At 40.2% G+C, this 22,617-nt stretch overlaps 1 protein-coding gene across 8 annotated transcripts in view; it reads left to right on the forward strand.

The window, feature by feature from the left end:
- SPATS2L (spermatogenesis associated serine rich 2 like) overlaps positions 1–22,617 on the forward strand; it is a 190,929-nt gene that overhangs the window by 117,653 nt on the left and 50,659 nt on the right. For all 8 annotated transcript variants that reach the window (XM_027564026.1, XM_027564009.1, XM_027564016.1 and 5 more), the window contains 3 exons: positions 2,002–2,110; positions 6,850–6,899; positions 9,431–9,677. In XM_027564026.1, the coding sequence (XP_027419827.1) occupies positions 2,002–2,110; positions 6,850–6,899; positions 9,431–9,677 (406 nt within the window). The remainder of the gene's footprint in view (positions 1–2,001; positions 2,111–6,849; positions 6,900–9,430; positions 9,678–22,617) is intronic.

Raw genomic sequence — 22,617 nt, forward strand, 5'->3', positions numbered from 1 at the left:
GCTGTACAATATATCTTTGTTGCTTATGTATTTTATACATTGTCATTTCTATTTCTTAATTTTATGCCCTAATCTTGCCCCTCCCTGCTTCCCTGTCTCTATCAGTAACCACTGTTTTGTTTTCTCTGTGAGTCTGTTTCTGTTTTGCTATATACATTCATTTTATTTTTTAGATTGCACACATAAGTGATATCATACGGTGTGAAAGTCTATGTCTTTCTCTGTCTGATTTATTTCACTAAGCATGATATTCTCTGGGTCCGTCATGTTGCTGCAAATGGCAGAATTTCATTCTTTTTTATGGCTAAGTAATATTCCATGTGTACATGTATGTGTGTGTGTGTACACACCAAGAACCAAGCTTTGGAAGCAACACAAGTGTTGCATATAGAAGGTAATACCGTACATACATACAGAGAGAGAGGGAGGAGGGAAAGAGCTCTTTTTCTTTTTTTGTAATGTTTTTGTTTTGTTTTGTTTTTGGCCACACCATGCAGCTTGTGGGGTCTTATTTCCCTGACCAGGGATGGAACTCTTGCCCTTGGCAGTGAAAGTGCAGAGTCTTGACCACTGGACTGCTGGGGAGTTCCCAAGAGATATCTTTCTAACATGATGAATGAACAAGAAAGGACAGCATAAAAGGGTGGTTGAGGGATGCTCACAAGACCAAAATCTTTTACATGACTTTGAGGGCTACATGATCTGGTCCCTGCCTGCCTCTGGCCTCATCTTGTACTTTTGGAAGCCTCAGCCTCTGTCCTGCTCCATACTCCCTCCTCATCTGTGCCTGGTTCCTCATTCATGCTGTCCGCTCTAAGATGGCCTCCCCCTTAACCTCCCAGCCATCTCTTCTCTTTTGTCCATCAGATTTCAGCATACCTATATACACTCAAGTCTCCTTGACATGATTTATAGCATTTATTGCAACATGTACATAGATATTTATTTGTGTGATCATTTGATCAGTATGTGCATACTGATATGTCCCCTCTAGTCAGTAAATTACAAGAAGTTTGGTGCCTTGTCACACAGTAGGCATTCAAAACATGTTCTTGAAAACAAGTTCATGTACTTGAAAACAAGTAAGGATTGTGCAGTGCTTTTGTGATCATCAATGTGGATGCCACTCACCTTGGCACCATATAGTATTCTCATATTTGTCAGTAGTGGCTGCAGTCATCCCCTTGATAGAAAGCGGAGAGAGCCAGGTTTTGCTAAAGTGGATAAAGTATCCTGTAGTAATTGCAAGTTCTGTGAGCTAAAGGTCAATGAATTCTATTAGGCAAGAAGAAAATGTGCAAAATTTGACTAAGAAATATCTATAGGTCATTAAAAATTGAATATTAGCTTAACCTGTTGAAATTCTTAGCTCTCGTGTATGTATTTACACTGGTTTAAATGTTTGATTTTCAGAAGTGTGTTGGGGAACCTTTTCTGTATTATGGCTAAGATTGCCATTTCAAAAACACAATGCCCCACATTTTTATATCTCTATAAACATTAATGGAGTTTCACAACATACTTTTGTGAACCGCAATGTGACTGTCTCCACTGTGGAGATAAGAGAAGCTGAGGCATGAAGCTATTTCTGTAAATTTTCCAAAGATAGGCCCTGAGCTCATGGAGAAGAGAGCCAGAGACAGAGAACTATCTGTGTGCTCACTGAAAACACATGTTGTGTGCATCTGGAGTCCTGGGCATGGGCTGGGGGGGGAGGGGAGTAGATTGCAAAACCAGAGTTGGCTCTTCAGGCTTGCTACTCCAGTCCTAACAGGGAAATCTTTGTAGAAATGTGTATTCAAATAAAGAGGGTATCAAGGTGATTACCAGGATTAACTTTTATGGGTCCAAAATGCCTTGAGTATGCTTGATAGCAAGAAGACAGATTAGTCAGCTTTTTAAGGCCTTTCGAACAGTTGTTTTTTTTTTCCTATCCAGTGAGAGATTCATGGATGAAAAACATTCACAATGTTGGCCTTTCTCTTTTCCTCTCCTTTCCAGATCTATGCAGTTCGATCAGTTGTTCCCAACAAAAGCAATAATGAAATAGTCCTGGTGCTACAGCAGTTTGATTTTAATGTAGATAAAGCAGTGCAGGCCTTTGTGGATGGTGAGTATACATGTCCTGTGAACCTGTAGATGTTAGAACTAAATATTCCATATATTCTGTGTTTTCTTCTTTGAATGCATTGAATACCAATTATTTACTAATGCTTTATTTTTCATAAAAATATGCTAGACTTTAAAAACACGTCTACATACACTGGTGCTTGCCAGGGTCCTGGAGGTGGTGAGGGATGGGGACTTAGGTTTAATGGGGACAGAGTTTCAGTTTAGGAAAGGAAAAACTCAGGAGACAGATGATGGTGAGAGTTGCACAACAGTGTGAATGCACTTAGTGCCCCTGAACTGTACAGTTAGATAGAGTTAAGATAGTGTGTTTCAGGGGCTTCCCGGGTAGCTCAGCTGGTAAAGAATCCACTGCAGTGCAAGAGACCCCCGTTTGATTCTTGGGTCAGGAAGATCCCCTGGAGAAGGGATAGGCTACCCACTCCAGTATTCTTGGGCTTCCCTAGTGGTTCAACTGGTAAAGAATCCACCTGCAGTGTGGGAGACCTGGGTTCAATCCCTGGGTTGGAAAGATCCCCTGAAGGAGGGCATGGCAACCCACTCCAGTATTCTTGCCTGGAGAATCCCATGAACAGAGGAGCCTGGTGGGCTAGAGACCACAGGGTCGCAAAGAGTTGGACATGACTGAGCAACTAAGCTCACAGTATGTTTTATATTATGTGAATTTTACCACAGAAAACAGCATTTAAAAAAACACATCTATGCATTAAGAGCAGAATTTGGAAGTTCTTTTTTCCTCATTGGGAAAAAACAGAAGACAGACTGTAGATAGTTTGCAAAGGATACCTGTTCTAATGCTACTAACGCCACTGTCGACCAGTCTGTCCAATCTGTTGTTAAACAATGTCCTTTATTTGATGATGTCCTTGTTAATGGAGGATAATGAACTTCACTCCTGATCTGAAAAGCCTTCTCAGCTCTTCAACCAGCATAGTTCTACTTAGCCTTAGGATTGGAATCCTTGAACTTGATGCTTACATAGTCTGAGAGGACTGATTTGGTCTTTAATATCCTTAGTTTATCATTTTGAAATTTCCTAATTAGTCAGAATATTAGTTCATCTTATCCACCTCTAGAACGTTTTTTGCTGTCTAAGAAATTTTTGATGTTTTGAACAGCCCATTTCCAGTGATCTTATAGAATCTAAATTCTCAGGAATGTAGTTTTTTCATAAATGTATAACCTACTGTTTCACATTTCCTATAAATTATGGGAAATTCTTCTCTCCTAGACAAATTAAACAAATTTCATTTATGAAAAAATACCTTATACCTGTTCTTTGAGATCATATATCTTCTGTCCTAGCATTAGTTTCTGTTTTGTTAATATGGACTAACTAAACATAATCTGACCGAAAGTTCAGGGAATACCTTTCAACATATCCCTCCATTTTATACTAGTTTTACCTTCTGTTAAACTTACTCAATTTCCTGGAAATAGAATAATCTTCCTAAGTTTCTACATATGTTATAATTGCATCTCAGGCAAGGTCTTGGAACCAATAGCACACTCACATTCTGATATCTGCAGTTAGAGTTTAGAGTGCTAATTGAATTAAAAATGATTATCATTCAAAATTGGAGAAGGAAGTGGCAACCCACTCCAGTACTCTTGCCTGGAAAAATCCCATGGACAGAGGAGCTTGGTAGGCCACAGTCCATGGGGTTGCAAAGAGTCGGACATGACTGAGTGACTAACACACACACACATCATTCAAAATGGGACTTCCCAGCTGGCACTAGTGGTAAAGAACCTGCCTGCCAAGGCAGGACATGCAAGAGACCAGGGTTTGATCCCTGGGTCAGGAAGATCCCATGGAAGAGGGCATGGCAACTCACTCCAGTATTCTTGCTTGGAGAATCCCACGGGCATGGGGGCCTGGTGGGCTACAGTCCATGAGGTCGCAAAGAGTCAGACATGACTGAAGTGACTTAGCACACATGGTTCAAAATAGACCTGCAAGCAGACTCACAGAACATAACTTTTCTGACTATTTTTCCTGCTTCATGAATGAACAAATATGGAATCTTTATTTGTAAGAAACAAATACAGAGAATGGGATGCTAATCTAACTTTGCAACATTTGGTACAGTTTGTCTCACACAAAAAATTGAGAGGTGCACAGCCTGGCTCAGATAAACTCTCTTTTCAGTTTCACTTGCCAGCGTCACTCACATGGAAAAAAGCTTTAGGAAAGGAAACAGGTTACTATCCCCATGCCTCCCCACCCTCAGTTGGAGTGAGGCCCCCACATTCTCCATCCTGAAAGTTTTTATTACAGTGACCCTGATGAGATGCCCAGATGCTCAGTAACTGATGGACTGTCATCAAATCCGATTATATTTAAATAGAGCACCATGCTTGTCTTTCTTGAAATTTTCACCTTGTCAGGATTAAGGTCTCATTTTAAAAAATTCATCGATTGCTGAGATATCATTTTGGATGGGGGTCAATAGGAAAACGTGTTTAAAGATCACTGAAAATCAGAAATAATCACTAGGAATCATTTATGAGGCACACTAAAAGCACACTTTCTGAGTGGCTTAAAAAACTCCAAACAGGACTTCCCTGGTGGCTCACTGGTCAAGAATCTGCCTGCCAATGCAGGAGATACAAATTCGATCCCTGATCCAGGAAGATCCCACATGCCCTGGAGCAATTACTCCCCTCTGCCACAACTGTTGAGCCTGTACCCTAGAGCCGGGGAACCGGCACTACAGAGCCTGAGCCCACATGCTGCACCTACTGAAGTCCTGGAGCCCTAGAGCCCGGGCTCTGCAACAAGAGAAGCCACTGCAGTGAGAAGCCTGCACACCACAGCTGGAGAGTAGCCCCCGCTGGCTGCAACTAGAGAAAAATCCCTGAGGCAGCGAAGACCCAGTACAGCCAAAAATAAATTAATTAATTAAATTATGTATATAAAAAAAACCCAAGCAGTTTTAGTATAATTAAAGTTTAATAATAACAGTTTCAAAATTGTTTGTAAACACAGGTTCTTCAGAATTACCCTCTAAAAGCTCATGGTCCAAATTGCAAATAGAATTTATGTCCAAATATAAAAATTAGAGGAATAATTGAATATTGCAGTTGAAAGTAGTAAACAACTCACCCCTTCCTCTGATTTAAAAGAACAGTCTTTAACGTTTTTTTTAATTTAATTTTATTTGGAATACTGAAGTTGAGCTATAAATAAGAACTACCCTAATAATTCTTAGCCACGGGTGTGACTTAGGAAGTAACCTAGTGAAAGTGACTTCCTAAAGTTCTTCGAAAGGAAAATACTGTGAAACATTAATTCTCTGGGCAAATTAGAAAAAGATCAGCCTAGTTAATAAAAAGTCTGAATTATAGCTTACTTTTAAACGCAGTCTTACTATTTCAAGTACATGTAACGCAAAAAGCTTTCGAGGGGCACTGAATTGGAAACTCTGAATGGATAGGAATAATTAGTCTTTTTAAACATTAGTCAAAGCAATATGGCCTTCTGCTTATCTAACAGTGACAGTAGACTCAATAATTGGGGCCCTACTAATTTGAAATTTGTTATAAAGACTAGCCTGAAGTTTATCTTTGTTTAGCCAACACACTCATTGTAGAGAACTATTAGTATAATGAAATTGTATGAGAATGCTTAAAATTGTTGAAAGAATACATTTAAGAGCTACTCTTTAGAAATACCTATGTAAATAAGAACAACCGGTCTACTCATTACCAATAACTTGTTGAAATTACGCCCAGCAGTTTGGAGTGAGTGAGTGAGTGCATGCTAAGTCGCTTCAGTCGTGTCTAACTCTTTGTGACACTATGGACTGTAGCCCACCAGGCTCCTCTGTCCGTGGGATTCTCCAGGCAAGAATACTGGAGCGGGATGCCATGCCCTCCTCCAGGAGATCTCCCTGACCCAGGGATTGAACCCAAGTCTCTAACATCTCCTGCGTTAGCAGGTGGGTTCTTTACCACTAGCACCTTGGAGTGAGTGAAGAAACTTAGATTACATGAAGATACTTATTGTAGCTGACCACTGGTTAAGCATTTCTTTTAAAATATTTTCTAATTTAATCAAGTTAGACTTTTCCTCTGCATCTGGGCCATGCCACATATGCACGTGAAGAGTATTGCAGAACCTGGGACTCAACTTATTATTTAATGAGCTTCTTTTGTTTCAAAGTGGAACCGCAAAGACTGCGTCCTGTCCTTATCCACAGTGACATGAGCAAAATTAACGTCAGATCATCTGTCCTTCTTGTCACCCTGCAGGTTGTGAACATAATGAGTAGAGGCAGAAAATGAGCAGAAATAGCCAAACAAAAAGTTAGGATTCACATAGTTAATAATATTCAAAATCCCATGTTTGGCCCAGAAGATTATAGGTATTTTGATTCATATATAAAACAGAACAATTTTAATTCTACCTATGGCAATGAAGCTATCAGAAAATTCTCAAGATATATTTCATTTTCTCTAAGACAACATAATGATAAAACAAAGTAAGCTTCATGTAGTGGGGCTTAATACTTTGATAAAACCAAGATCATGCAGTGAATTAAATGAAAATCTGGAAATAAAAAATGAAACTGGCATTTTTATTAAGGTAGGATGTATCAAAACAAATGAAAAAGCCAGGAAAAAAAATCGCTACCAAAATGGAAAGACAGAGATGAATTTTGTGTGGTGTTTTATTATGTGAATACATGTTGAAGATTCTTTGTCTTTGTCTAGGCAGTGCAATTCAAGTTCTAAAAGAATGGAATATGACAGGAAAAAAGAAGGTAAGATTGATATGGATTGTAAATTAGTAACATCTTCCATCAGAACCTTCGTGGTTGTTATCATTTTAACAAGGGTGCCAATTTTGTGCTTCTTTCAAATATGTTAATATGTACACCCAAGAAGCTTCCAGATTCATGACTCTCTTAAATTACAAGCCACCCTCCCTACTAATGCCCTTGTTTTCTGTTCAAGTGTTTTTAACCACCAGGTGTGCTTTAGAAGTCCCAGAGTTTTTCTTTTTAAGTATTAAGGCAAGCCCAACCAGAGAATTCAAAGGATCCTAGATGTTAACTTGCCTGAACGTATCCCACAGCACAAAGGAAAACATTAAGGAGCTTTTTAAAGATACTTGAAAAGCTCTAAATATATTTTCACATGTTTTTCCAGCCGAGAGAATCTGTGCAGGGCTGCCCCGAGAAACATTTTTCCTGAGTTCTAATAAGCTAGATTTTTAATAAAGGAGGAAAAAAAGGACGTACATGCCTTAAAGCCATGGTAAGTAAGGGACCTGTTTGCCTTTCTTTCAAACCCTGGCAGACTGACTGCTCCTTGTGAGCAGAGGGGAGATTTTAAGCTGCCCCATTCAAAGTTATATTTCTTTCTTGTCTAGTCACACTGTTTCGACCTCTGGGCACACGCGTGGTGTGCTATGCACACACTGGCCTTCCTGGTCTTGTGAGCATGTATGGGTACTCACTGGCTCCTTTGAGGTGCGGCTTCTTGTTCTAGGCCTGTCATCTGTTTCATGACTTTGACAAAAAGTCTGCTTCTCTTTCCAAAGTAACTTCCCCAAGGGGAATCCCAGTATATACTCTTCCCACTGAGGGAAGATCACTGGCCCGAGGAATAGGTTTTAACAAACGCACACGTGAAAGCAGTATTACTTTCATAAATTCCCAAGATTACTGAAATTACTGGAATGATCCTTTCCCCCTTTTTCTCCTCCCTGTTCATGGAGAACAGGGAGAATTACGAGGCTTTTTGTTCAACCTTTGTATGCCACCATCTTTGACAATGTCTGCTTATCTTTAATCATAGCTTCCCAGACTTCTGTATGAAATGAAGATGGTTTGCAAGTGATTGAAAGGCAGTATTTATACTTACATGGAAAAATTTCAGATGTGTGGATTGGGTTTTAAATTTCTCTGATGTGGAAAAAAAAGAGCAGATGGCAGCTGCAGACCCAACTCATTACCAAGCCTTCTTCTTAGAGGTTAAATGGGAAGATGGTCTCCCTAGCCTAGGAGACTCAGGCCTCCTGTGGGAATAGGTGCCCCTGGGCCTTCCCTTCACCCAGTCATTGCACTTCTCTCCCCTGGAGGAGCCCTTACGCAGAGCCATGCTTGTGGTTTCAGAGGAAAAGAAAGGGAATGGGGAGGAGAATCAAGAGAAAATTGTTTCTTCTTATTTCTTTTCAAACATATTGCAGAACAAAGCCGGGCTGATGTTTAGCTGGTGGGACACTGATGCCACAGGCAGGCCAGGGTCTGTCCTGACAGGTCCCTTGTCTGTTCTCATTGGCTGAAGCCTGTACCAAGGTCTAAAAAATTTCAATTATCTAAAATTCGGGGTAGGGACTTTGCAGGTGGTTCAGTGACGAAAATTCCACACTTCCACTGCAAGGAGCATAGGTTTGATCCCTCTTCAGGGAACTAAGATCCTACATACTGCAAGATGTGGCCAATAAATACATTAATTAAATTACTAAAAGATATAAATAAAAAATGAAACAAAATGCATAGTTGTGTTATTCTGAGCTAAATGTAAGAAAAGTCATATGGTGCTGTTGAGCTAGCATCCAGATATTCCAGGGGTACAGAATTCAGGTGGGCCCACGTTGGTTTGGCAATGTTTGGTAGTAGTTCTCCACTCCAGCTAGAATGTTCATGGGGATGATTCTGGGACTTCCTGGACAGTGTGGCAGCAATCCAGGGGTGGCCTGGTTGAGGGGGTGCCTTTCAAAGACCCAACCTGGACTTTGGGGATTTGACTCCACTTCCTCATTTTGCAAGGAAAATGAGGAATTCATTTTCCACCCTCCCCTCGTTTCCCTCCTCCCCAGAGGAGTAGAACCTCAGGGTCCTCCCTGCCCTCCTCCCACCCTCATGGTCTCTATAAGGAATGAGAACTCTTCTTTAATAGCACAGTAGATGAATTCAAGTTCCTCCAGGGTAGTAACCATGAGATTTTTTACTCTATGACCATTCAGATATGTAGGCCCTCAGTTTGCTCAAATGATATGTCAGCTATTTTAAGCCATTTCCTGCTGTTTTTTGCTTGTAAAGGAAACTTTTTGTTTTCTATGTTTATGAGGTAAAAGTTTATACAACTCATTGTGGGAAAGAAGATATTTATAGTAACTTGGGTGGTTAATAAAGACATCAGTGTTTTCACCCATTTTATTTGAAGAGTCAGAAAACAAAAAAAGAAAAAGGATAACATATCTTATTTTGCATTCTTGGACTCCCATTCTATTTCAAGGTGCTTGTGAGCTGCATAATATTCATTTCTCATTTGTTTCTCATTCTAGAACAATAAGAGAAAACGAAGCAAGTCCAAGCAGCATCAAGGCAACAAAGATGCTAAAGACAAGGCAGAGAGGCCCGAGGCAGGGCCCATGCAGCCACCACCGCCCCAGATACAGAATGGCCACATCAACGGCTGTGAGAAGGACAGCTCATCCACTGATTCTGCCAGTGAAAAACCAGCCCTTCCCCCTCGTGAGAAAAAGATCTCAATACTGGAGGAACCTTCAAAGGTACTCCGTGGGGTCACAGGTCAGTTATTCTTAAGTAAAGTTGCTTAGGAAGACATAGAAGAAAAGGATGGCAGGGGACCCACTGGGACAGTCACTGCTACTGTTGTTGAAAGGAAACGATTGTCCTGCAACATTGTCCATAGATTCAAACAGTCTTCAGGCAGGATGGTAGGGGCTGGGAGGAAAGTAACAGGACCAGAGAAGACATGTCCAGTCCAGCCCTGCGAAAGTCAGAGCATTTTTTTTTAAATTTTATTTTATTTTTAAACTTTACAATACTGTATTAGTTTTGCCAAATATCGAAATGAATCTGCCACAGGTATCTAAAAAATATAGTTCTAGTCTCTATTGGAATCATCAGGAAAACAGAAATTCCAGCTTACAGAAATTTTCTTTCTAAAGACACTTTGGCTGGAATAAGGGAGGGATAACTGGTGATCAAAGGAAATGGTATTAAAGGGTAGACCAAATTATTTTATCTCCTGGTATTTTGTATCGTGCGATAGAATATAATCTTCCAGGGTGTTAGAATCTGGAATATTCTTTATTTGTGCTACAGCTATATATTCATTACTCAACGAAAGGCTGCTTCTTAATCAACTGTATAACCTTAAGGGAATCATTTCATCTCTAGTGTCCCATTTCCTTTCTGTAAAATATGGCAACTGTACAGGATTCTACTAGATCTGTGATCTTCAATACTATTTGGCCCAAAGCTCCATTTTTATGTCAAGTCCTAAAGTAAAATTCACAGATAATATAAATCTACCTAGAAACAGAACATCAATAACATAAAAATATAAGAAGTTCAAGAATAGCTAAAATAGAAGGCTTAATAAAATAGCCAGATGTTCATACCCACTTATCATGAATTGCTTTACACTTACAGAAAGGGAGAGAGTAGTCAACTGGATAACATGAATACTGCTTCTTTATATTCAACATGTGAAGTAAAAACTAAATAAGTATATTTTAATGTAGACGTGGGGTCACTGGGAAAGCAGCTGCTACAAATGCAGACTGACAATTGCCGATTATCCACTCAAATACTGTGACTGCCCTTGTGGTTGGCCATGGAATTTTCCAAATGGTGAAAAACTCTTGGTGAAGTTATAAACACCAGAGAGTACAGTTTTCTCTTAATGTATATAGTAGTTGAACCCTGGAAATCCAAGTAAATCTTGGAAATCCATAGGAAAACTGTACAAAAAATACTTTGAGTTTATATGTCACGTGTCTGGGAAGACAAGAGAAAATTCAGGTCACTGGGCGGTTCTTCGTTGTGTGGGATTCCTGTGATTGTGAGTCATCTAGCATCCTGCCCCCAACACCCACCCATAGAAAATTGCTTGGATAAATTTTAAAAGTTTTTCAAAACACCTCCTAAAATAAACCAAAGATGAATAAAACAGGGGCTTAAAAAGCAGAGACATCACTTTTCAGACAAAGATTCATATAGTCAAAGCTATGGTTTTTCAAGTAGTCATGTATGAATGGGACTGTTGAACCATAAAGAAGGCTGAGTGCCGAAGAATTGATGCTTTCGAACTATAGTGTTGGAGAAGACTTTGAGAGTCCTTTGGACTGCAGGGAGATCAAATCAGCCAATTCTCAGGGAAATCAACCCTGAATATTCATTGGAAGGACTGATGCTGAAGCTGAAGCCTGATGCGAAGAGCTGACTAAAATTGGAAAAGACCCTGATGCTGGGAAAGATTGAGGGCGGGAGGAGAAGGGGGTGACAGAGGATGAGATGGTTGGATGGCATCACTGACTCAATGGACATAAGTTTGAGCAAACTCTGGGAGATAGTGAAGGACAAGGAAGCCTCACATGCTGCAATCCTTGGGGTCACAAAGAGTTGTACATGACTTAGCAACTGAATGACAACCTACGGGGAGAGTTTAGTCGAGCAGAAGAGACAGGTGCAAACAGAAAATCACATGATAACCTGTTCTGAATCAGGGATTACCATGAGGAAGCATGAAATAACTGACACTGTGTAATACATTAAGAAGTTTCCTAATTGCTCACAAAGCTCTAATTTTCTTCCATAAACATTACTTAACAGCACTATTAATAGTGCTATAATTCAGAAAATCCTTACTACACAATGATATCTTACAACAAACAACAAAAATAACCTATTTCTCTTTAGAATCTGGATATTCCAGTCATCTTTTAATTCAGCTTTCCCTCTGCCTACAATTTTGAGAATGTTTTGATTTATGGTCAGGGCAAGAGAAAGAAATTAAATAATCGAATGGCACATTCCCAACTTTGCCTGTGATTGCTTTCACACGAATTACTTTCAAAATCTAATTACTCAGGTTGCTGTTGTGATATCAATCATACATTAAAAGCCCAGCACATATATTTGTTCATTTACTTATAATTTATACCTTCTTCCTAAAACAATTTCAGTAACTCTATCAAGTATATGACATTAGAGCAAATGCAATATTGAAGCGCTTCACTTCACAGTGGAGAGCTGCCTTGAAAGTTAAATACCCAGCAGATGAGTTCTCTGTACAAGGGGGCTTTTGTGAACCCTGTCATGAAACTGTTGGCAAAGAATACTTTATTGCACAAAGAACCATCCCAAGATCCCTCAGTTTTGTAAGTTTAGCATAAAGTCATTAAGGTATGTCAGCATTATTTGTTAATAATTAATAAAACAAAGATATTACTCTTGTAAATCTTTCTGTTAAAGAATAAATGATGACAGTGGAAGGTTATCAGAAGTTTTTGCAAAAGGAAGGGAATTCTCCTGGTTGACCATTAACTTCACCAGCAGCTTGTGATCATAAATTTTAAAATGAGTTTATAGCTAGTTAAGTTTCTTCCCAAAGATAATGAAGATTCATCAGGAGGTTGATGCCAAAACTATCAAATGACTTCTGAAGTGCTTTGTTCAATTTTTCAGAAATCCTGAGATCTCTGCTAAATATTTTACAGATGAGTGTCGGATCTTGCGTATTACTGCACCCTATTTTGAGTAGACCTTTGAAACTGGGAAGGATGGGAAAGATCCCTTAATCCCCTCACTATATAGCTGAGTAAACCAAGGCCCCCGGGGTCAAGAAGCTGAGAAGATCTGTGCCCCATGGGTAACTCTGTCTGGTTAGCAAAAGCCTGACTCAAATCCATGCAATTTTATGCATGCATTAGAGAGTTATTAAAGATGTATACAATTGAAAAATTAGGGAAAAGTAATTATAACAAAACCAGATAATGATATTCTGTACTTGAGTGAGTTCAAAGTATGAGCCTTGAAGAAATCTCCAGTCTGCTGGTGGTGGAGCATTTATCAAGCTTTCCAGTGATGAAACTGGCTCAGGGAAGCTTGCCCTGAATGCCCAGTTGGGCAGCAGGCTGTGAACATGTGGAAAGCGTGTTTTATCTTTTATAACACCTTGACATTCAAGATCTCTCTTTCTAAAGGTTTTAAAAAGGATCATTTGCTGGTAGGGGAAAAGTTAGCTTTAAGATATGTGCAGGTGGTTCCGGGGTGTTAGTGTGACTTCCCACATGAAAAATAACCACCAAAAGCATCATCGTTTCAGGCTGTAAATATAGTACTGTCGAGTGGGACAATGCTGCAAGTCAGCGTATAGCTCTGAAGTTGGGGAGTTTGATTTAAACTTAGTACAAAATTACTTTTTTAAGCCTTGGAGTAGTTTTTTCTGTATTTCAGAATTTTTAATAACCACTCAAATTAGATCTTTTACATAATCCAATCAAGCTTATCTGCTGCTGCTGCTGCTAAGTCGATTCAGTCGTGTCCAACTCTGTGCGACCCCATAGATGGCAGCCCACCAGGCTCCCCCGTCTCTGGGATTCTCCAGGCAAGAACACTGGAGTGGGTTGCCATTTCCTTCTCTAATGCATGAAAGTGAAAAGTCAAAATGAAGTCACTCTGTCCTGTCTGACTCGTAGCGACCCCATGGACTGCAGCCCACCAGGCTCCTCCATCCATGGGATTTTTCAGGCAAGAGTACTGGAGTAGGATGCCATTGCCTTCTCCGAAGATTATCTGCATCTAAGTACAAAGTCAGACAAGGAGTAGATCAAGATTTATTTTCACAGAAGTAATGCCAAGGGTCACTTTTATTTCTAAGGCTCTATCTAAATGGTTAAAGTGCATTATGACCTTAGGTTTCATTTTTCCCAAATGTGGCTCCTGCTCTATTTTCCTTAAGGGTCCGATTGCTGAAATGTCTATACGCTTATCACCGCATGGGCTAGAATAGGAATTCAGATTCCTCTGCTGTCCTTCTCCCCCTGGACACAATTCCCATCCAATAGGAAAGGAGCAGGATTGTGAGCCACCAATTGGCTCCACTGAGATAAGCTTGGGGGCGGGACTTTCCTTGTCTTCAGCTCCTCTTCCCAGCAGGCTTCCTTTATTTCCTCTCGTCTTGTAAAGCATCTTGGGAAGCCAGCTCTTCTGTTACCCGTTACTTGTTTCTAACAGAAGGCCCCATGCTGTGTTCACTGACCTCCACGACCCGGGCTTCTGCCCTGTGTGGGAGAACAGGGGCAGCCGCATCGTTTACCTTTGCCATGCAGATTCTGCGTGCGGCATGCCTCTGGGACGGAACCGCTTTCTTATTCTCTAGGTGAACTGAACCAACTGTGAGAGAAAGGGTCCTGTTATTTTAGAATGTTGGCTGCCTGTCCCTCATTTGTGCTTCATATAAAAAAGAAGAAAACAACAACAGACTATTTTACAATATTTTTGTGGTATGGGGTTCCCTGTAAGATTTCCAAGCAGATTTTTTAATCCTGTTGTTGGCCCTAGCTCCAAGATTATCTCCTCTGCTTTTCTAAACCCTATATTGGACCAGAGGATTAGAAAAGATCAACAAGAAGAAAGCAGCTTGCCTAGAACTTTAATAGAAAAGCCAAATGTGTATATTCCAGGATTTCAGCCATTCCAGCTCTCAGATGGAAGCAACATAATATCATTGCTAAGAAGCAGGGCTTTAGCATTAAACATGTTTGGATTCAAATCTTGGCCTCTTCACTTACTAGGTATGTGACCCTGGACAAGCTAACCCTTCTGTGTCTCACCTGCAAAATATTCTGTAATTGTGATGAGGAATAAATGAGATAAATAAAGTGATTAGCACAGTATTTGGCACAGAGTAAACCCTGAAGTCATTTCTTTGTCTATATAGGAAATATCTTACGCGTCTAACATGTGCCAGAAATTCTTCTAGAGGAAGTAAACAAAATAAAAAAGTTTTTGCCTTCCTGAAATTTCTGTTCTTTTGTGGGGAATGGGGAGAAGAGATGCACAGTAAACCAGAATACACCAAAATGTTTATGTGGAAGTGTTAGTCGCTTAGTGGTGTCCAACTTTTTGTGAGCCCGTGGACTGCAGCCTGCCAGGCTCCTCTGTCCATGAAATTCTCCAGGCAAGAATGCTGGAGTGGGTTACCATTTCCTTCTCCAGAGGATCTTCTGACCCAGGGATCGTGCCTGGATCTCCTGCATTGCTGGCTGATTCTTTACCATCTGAGCCACCAGGGAAGTTTAAATGTTTATGCTGCTGCTACTGCTGCTAAGTCGCTTCAGTCCTGTCCAACTCTGTGCAACCCCATAGACGGCAGCCCACCAGGCTCCCCCGTCCCTGGGATTCTCCAGGCAAGAACACCGGAGTGGGTTGCCATTTCCTTCTCCAATGCATGAAAGTTAAAAGTGAAAAGTTAAGTGAAAGTTAAAAGTGAAAGTTAAAAGTCGCTCAGTCGAGTCAGACTCTTCGTGACCCCATGGACTGCAGCCCACCAGGTTCCTCCGTCCATGGGATTCTCCAGGCAAGAGTACTGGAGTGGGGTGCCATTGCCTTCTCCGTTAAATGTTTATAGATTATAGTAAATGTTGTGAAGGCAGCAAGAAGGAGAGAGGCTTTGAGCAGGAAGAGGGGTGTGTGTAGCAACTTCAGATAAGGTCCTATGTGAATGGGTGAAGGAAGAGGATATGTGGATGCTGAGGGAGCCCCCATTCACGTTCTCTGACATCAGGCTATCTTGGTCTAAACAGCCAGTGTTTTATTTAAACCTTGCTGCTGCTGCTGCTGCTGCTGCTGCTGCTAAGTCGCTTCAGTCGTGTCCGACTCTGTGCGACCCCATAGAGAGCAGCCCACCAGGCTCTGCTGTCCCTGGGATTCTCCAGGCAAGAACACTGGAGTGGGTTGCCATTTCCTTCTCCATTTCGTGAAAGTGAAAAGTGAAAGTGAAGTTGCTCAGTTGTGACCGACTCGTGGCAACCCCATGGACTGTAGCCCACCAGGCTCCTCCATCCATGGGATTTTCTAGGCAAGAGTACTGGAGTGGCTTGCTATTGCCTTCTCCAATTTAAACCTTAATTAAGGATTATTTTAGCTAAAGCCCTTGTAGCGTTGTAACCGTTGGTTTTTAATTAAAGATTTAGTGCTGTGTTAGGGTATATAGCTGACATTAAGTACTGTCATGTGAATAGGCGTTTTGAAGCATATAGTTTAAAGCACATAAGTTTAAAGCACATTTATCATTATTCTCGCTCTGTTATTTTGGCATCTGATGCCTTAGTGCTAACTCCCATTTGTAGCTGTGTGTTGTTCAGTCTCAAACTCAGCTTCCAGCAGCACAGTGTCTGAATAGTTCGGATAATATTAGAGGCAGCCTTACATTGTGTTTCCCATTTCTTAGACCTCTGCTTCCTTTCTCTGTGTGTGATAAAGCAGGAGACGGAGACAGACATAGGATGCGGTGACACAAGGACACGGGATAAATAAAACCCCTCGGGTATTTTTCTGTCACCTGGGTAGAGTGAACTCCAGAGCCCTCCCCCTTCTCTTTCTCATTTGAAAACTACTTTTGCTGCATCCCTACAGCAAAAATTCAAACCATCTTCATCTCTGAATAGCTGATACCTTCCCAACTTCCCACTCAAACCTGGTTAGTTACAAGGTTTCAGTTACAAACAGACTTAATTAAATGGAATGCACTCCTTGCAAAGAATAAAATGCCTTTCATTAATTTTTTGGACTGCACGGAGATCCAACCAGTCCATCCTAAAGGAAATAAGTCCTGAATATTCATTGGAAGGACTGATGCTGAAGCTGAAACTCCAAAACTTTGGCCACCTGATAGGAAGAACTGACTCATTTGAAAAGACTGATGCTGGGAAAGATTGAAGGCAGGAGGAGAAGGGGACGACAGAGGATGAGATGGTTGGATGGCATCACTGACTCAATGGACATGAGTTTGGGTAAACTCCGGGAGTTGGTGATGGACAGGGAGGCCTGGCATACTACAGTCCATGGGGTCGCAAAGAGTCAGACACGACTGAGTGACTGAACCGAACTGAATTGAAACCTTTAAAGGTATTAATGACATTTAAGACCTTGTAAAGACAATATAAACTAAAAGACTGGTTTCCAGTCAGAAAGTTCCCAGCTTGATCTAAGCCAGTCCAGTTTTACAGAATGGAATAAACCTATTTGTTTAAGTCTTTGTTCCAAAGTTATTGGCTCCTCTGAATTTCTGTTAATTACCCTGTCACGTAGAGATAGAAGAATGATGTAAGATGCAAATTAAGGTATACAATAATTGTAATGTGAAAAGAGTTTCCTTGGGGTTTCATCACTATACCATCTTAAGAAAATTATCTTTACTCACTGTCTCCATGTCTTCACCTCTCTCTCACTTACCAATTTTTTAAGGTCCCATCACTCCAAAGAAATTGCCCCCACTGAGTTTACCATTGGCCTCCACATATTGAATCTAGCAGACGTTTTTCCAATCCTTAAGTTACCTTTTCCTTGCAGGACTATTGACCACTCTTTCCTCGACCATCATGTCTTTTCCCTTTGGTATCTATGACCTGACACTTTTCCTGATTTCTCCCCTGCATCTTCATTGCTTCTGTGTTTCCTTTGAGGGTTCATCTCCTCTAACTGGCTGTTAATTGTTGAGGCTCATCACGACTGGTTTAGTTCCAAGTCCTTTCACACATAAAGCTCTCTCTTCTTAGATCATCTCAGTCGTGCTGTAACTTTGATTGTGTATGCTGGCTCACATACTCCTCATCCCAGTTGAGGCTACTCTCTGAACTTAGACTCCTACTTGATATTTTCACTTTGATATTTCAAGCACTCTAACATCATGCTCAAAACAAACTCCTGATCTCTCTTCCCAGTCTTAGCTTTCTGATCTTAGTGTACCATCCATCCATCCTGAAGCAAATCAGAAATCTAGGCATCAGTCAAGACATCTTCCTCTCCCCTGATATTCAATTGGTCACCAAGTCCTATTGATTTTCTTTTTCAAATATTCCTGACATCCATCCATTTCTCACTATCTTGATCTCTACATTTCCATCCAAACCATCTTCTCTTGTCTCTGCTGCTATAGTAATCCACTCCTTAATCACCTGGCATTCATTCTGTTCCCCTCTAAATCATTCTCTATCCTGTAATCTCTTCAGTTCAGTTCAGTTCAGTCACTCAGTCGTGTCCGACTCTTTGCGACCCCATGATTCACAGCACTCCAGGCCTCCCTATCCATCACCAACTCCCGGAGTTCACTCAGACTCACGTCCATCGAGTCAGTGATGCCATCCAGTCATCTCATCCTCTGTCGTCCCCTTCTCCTCCTGCCCCCAATCCCTCCCAGCATCAGATAACACATATTTGGACTCTTAAAGATAAAGACCAAAAGTCTTACTCTGGCCCATGAGTGAAAGTGAAAGTGAAGTGGCTCAGTCGTGTCCGACTCTTTACAATCCCATGGACTGTAGTCTACCAGGCTTCTCTGTCCATGGGATTTTCCAGGCAAGAGTACTGGAGTGGGTTGCCATTTCCTGCATATTCTGGCCCCTGTGTCCCGTTCCAGCCTCATGATCTGGTGTGCTGATTCTTGCTCTTTGCTTCAGCCATACTGGTCTCCTCTTAGTCCCACATAGGGGCTGTGTACATCAGTCAGGTTTAAGTCAGGAGACAGAAGCCACACTGGACATTTGAATGGGTGGAATGTAATAGCAAGAACTGCTAACTAAAACAGTAGGAGGTGGCTAACTACTAAATGGGTAAGTGAGGACTCTCAGGGGTCTAGGCTTGTCAAGAGAACAGTTACTATTTCCAAGAAGGCTGGACAATAAAGGAAGTAGGACTGGGAGATTCCCCTAGTCTAAAACTAGATTCTGACCTCATCAAATAAACTGTGTGGCTACCAGTTGTTTGTTGTTCGGTCGCTCAGTCGTGTCTGACTCTTTGCACCACCATGGACTGCAACATGCCAGGCTTCCGTGTCCTTCACTGTCTCCCCGAGTTTGCTCAAACTCATGAGTCGGTGATACCACCCAACCATCTCATCCTCTGTCATCCCCTTCTCCTCCTGCCCTCCATCTTTCCTAGCATCAGGGTCTTTTCCAATGAGTTGGCTCTTTGCATCCGGTGGCCAAAGTTTTGAAGCTCAAGCTTCAGCATCAGTCCTTCCAGTAAATAGTCATGACTACCAGAGGAACATGCTCGAAGCCTTGTGGTGACAAAAGATCTTGGCATAAGGCCTGGGCCAAGCTGTTCTATAGAAGAAGCCTGCCATTTCTGGAGAGTGTAGATGGACTGGAACTGCTCAAAGCCATTGCCACTGGGGGGAGTCAGGGAACATGGCATGAGCGTGCACCTGGAACTCCTCTGCATGGCTGCTGGCTCCTGTAGGGAATAATAATAATGATGGACCAAAACCAGAAGTGTACTTCTGCCCTCATCACCTTGCAGGGGACTCTTTGTTGCCCTCTACTAACAAAGCTAACAATCTACCAATTGGCGAAAGAAAATTGTTTACAGGGTCCACTGCCAGTTATCACAAAGTAGGGCAAACAAGGGTAGATTTAGAGTCAAGAGATAATAATTTGATAACTGCTTCAAACACTCTCTGCCTGGAATGCAGTTTTCTTCCCTCTTCATCTGATTAGTCTTTTATGTGATTTCAGGTGAGCTTAGTTTTTTCTTCTGTGGAGAATTCATTCTTGATATCCCTAAGCCAAATGCATGCCAATTGTAGGTTTCAGGACTATGTACTTTTTTTTTCCATAAAACTTATCACAGTTGTAATTCTACTTTTGTTTGTGTGGTGGTGTGGTTTATGTGTCTTCCTCTGAGGCTGCAAGTTCTATGAGATGGAAACCACAGCTGTCTTTTACCACTGTTATGGTTTTGGTGTCTAGAACAATAACTGGACATAATAAGCACTCAAGCCTTTTTCATGATTTGTATTGAGTTATTAATAATAAATAAATGGATATGTATAGGTTAATTTGGGGCTTCCCTGGTGGCTCAGATGGTAAAGACTGTGTCTGCAATGTGGGAGACTTGGGTTCAATCCCTGGGTCGGAAAGATCTCCTGGAGGAGGGCATGGCAACCCACTCCAGTATTCTTGCCTATAAGTTCCTATGCTGCTTTTTAAAGATAATTGTGGATTTTGTATTCCTGATTTTAAAAGACATTTATATTAATTGAAGAGATGTGAAAAATACAGTAAGGTTTAGAGGGGAAAAGCCTACCTCCTAGAAACAACCACTGTGGAATTTCATTTCAGAATGTTTTAGATTTATAGATATATAGGGGTCATTTTTACAAATGTTATGTAGTGTGTGAACTTTTGTATCTTGCTTTTTACTTAACATGACATTATAAACATTACCTCATATCATTTTGTTCTTTAAAAACTTGACCTTAATAGCTCTGCTGTGTTTTTATGAATTTGCCATTTAGTTTAATTATTTCCAAACTATTGTCCATATGCATTGTTTCCACTTGCTATTATAAACAATGCTATAATGAACATTTTTTGTATATAAATCTTTATGAACAATCATCTTCTTGACATACTTTCTTAGAAGTGGAGTTATTGGATTCAAAGGGTATGAGTATTTTTAAAATTTTTAATATATCGCTGTCCAAAAAGATTGCACTAATCTCATTGTTTTATTTGTAAAACTGATTAGTAGGAAAATGGAGAATTTTGCAATGTTTAATTTCCATTTGCATCTCTTCTTTAGTGAATATTTAAGAACATTAAGATCAGTGGTCAAAAAACAAAAAATTACTTTATTATTGGTTATCAGAAAACACTGTTGTATTCACATAAGTACTTTTAAGAGAATGGTAATGCTTTAAGTAACACAGACATTAGAAATTTTAGGCATTATTTTATAATAGCAAAATTATTTTTTATCAAAGTTTTTTTCTTGATAGGACCACTTACAATACTAAGTTAATCATCATGAGATGGTGTGATTTACTGAAATTACATTTGTATAGGGGACTATGAAGTCATCTTAACTCAGTGAGTTAAAATAATTATTTTAGAACTACTCTATAATAAATATATCCTTTAATATGTATTTTTATTTTTTTAACTGTGCTGGGTCTTAGTTTCAGCATGTTGGATCTAGTTTCCCCACTAGGGATTGAACCCATGTCTCCTGCACTGGAAGCAAGGAGTCTTAGTCATTGGACCATCAGGGAAGTCCCTTAATACATCCTTTAAATTTAGACTTGAATACCGTGTATACTTCCTTCAGTCTACCTTTAAGTATAAAAGGCTTTCACCAAAAAGCTAAAGAGACAAGGGAGTCTTCAGAGACTTTCAAATCTGAACACATACATAGTTGTACATATATTATAAAAATCTTTGGCTCTAAGTTCATATATTTCTCCCCAAAGGAAGATTTGTTTTCTTTGATATTGTTAATAGAAAACAACCACCACTGTTCATGTTTTACTCTGTAAAATAAATCAAGGACAAGTCCAATATGTAAGTAGATACTAAGATTTAGTAACTGGAAAATGGATAGTTCTCAGTATTGACAAGAGTTAAGTGTAAGTACAATTACATCCACTACAGTTGAGTGTCAGTGGATCTACGTGACTAGAAAATAATTTGGCAAAGCATATCAATAATTTTTTAAGAAAAATAAAGGCAAGAATTTGTGTCTTCTTCATCACAGACCCTACTAAATTATAGTAAAGGAATTTTTAAATACAGAAATCCACAATGATGAAGGAAAGGGAAAAGACAGCCTCAGTTTCTAGAGGAAGAAAAGTAGATGGAAAAGGATTGACTGATGAAGCAGAGTATGGGAAGCTGCAGCATAGACTTCAGAGGGAGGGAGCTTTGGCAGGAAGGATGCTGACTGCCTGGCAGAAAATGGGGAAACTCTAGATCTAGAGTCAGCCTTTAGGATGGGGGACAAGCTTAGAAAGAGAGGTATAAAGCAGGGTAATTAAATAAAGATATTTTAAGGAACAGTCCACTATCCCCGTACCTAATTCCATTCCAGTTTGTTTTATAAGATGTCTAACGTTTGCCTTCAAGGTAAAAAAGGAGGGGTGGGAGTAGGGAGAGCAGAAAGTGATACGCTAGTATTTTAATGACCGTTAAAATAAAATACAAAATTCTTCACAAGAAAATAACAAAACCCAGTGTTTCTCAAAGTGTCATCCGCAATATTCAGTATCCAGTTTAAAGTATTACTATATTGCTAGACATTGCAAGAAGAAAATATGACCTTTAGTGAAGAGAAAGATTAGTCATTAGAAGCAGACCCATAGACAACCCAGATGTTGAAATCAGCAGACAAGGATTATCAATATGTTTTAAATTTTTCCCAAAAAAGTGGACTTAGTAGGTGAAGGGAGGAGAATTTCAGGAGAGATGGAAAGAATGAAATGACAACCCTGGAACTAATAAGTACAGTATTTGAAGTTTTTTGGAAGTCATCAGATGCTTTTGGCAGAAATTTGGACAATAAAGACTAAAGGATCGGTGAACGTGAAGACAGGTCAAAAGAAATTATCCAAACTGAAGAAAAGAGAAAACAAAATGACAACAAAAGCAGAGCCTCGGTCACTCAAGGGACAATATCAAGCATTCTCATAGATATGTAATTGGAATCTCAGGAGAAA

The sequence above is a fragment of the Bos indicus x Bos taurus genome, chromosome 2 (assembly GCF_003369695.1).
Source record: "Bos indicus x Bos taurus breed Angus x Brahman F1 hybrid chromosome 2, Bos_hybrid_MaternalHap_v2.0, whole genome shotgun sequence".
Classification (NCBI taxonomy): domain Eukaryota; kingdom Metazoa; phylum Chordata; class Mammalia; order Artiodactyla; family Bovidae; genus Bos; species Bos indicus x Bos taurus.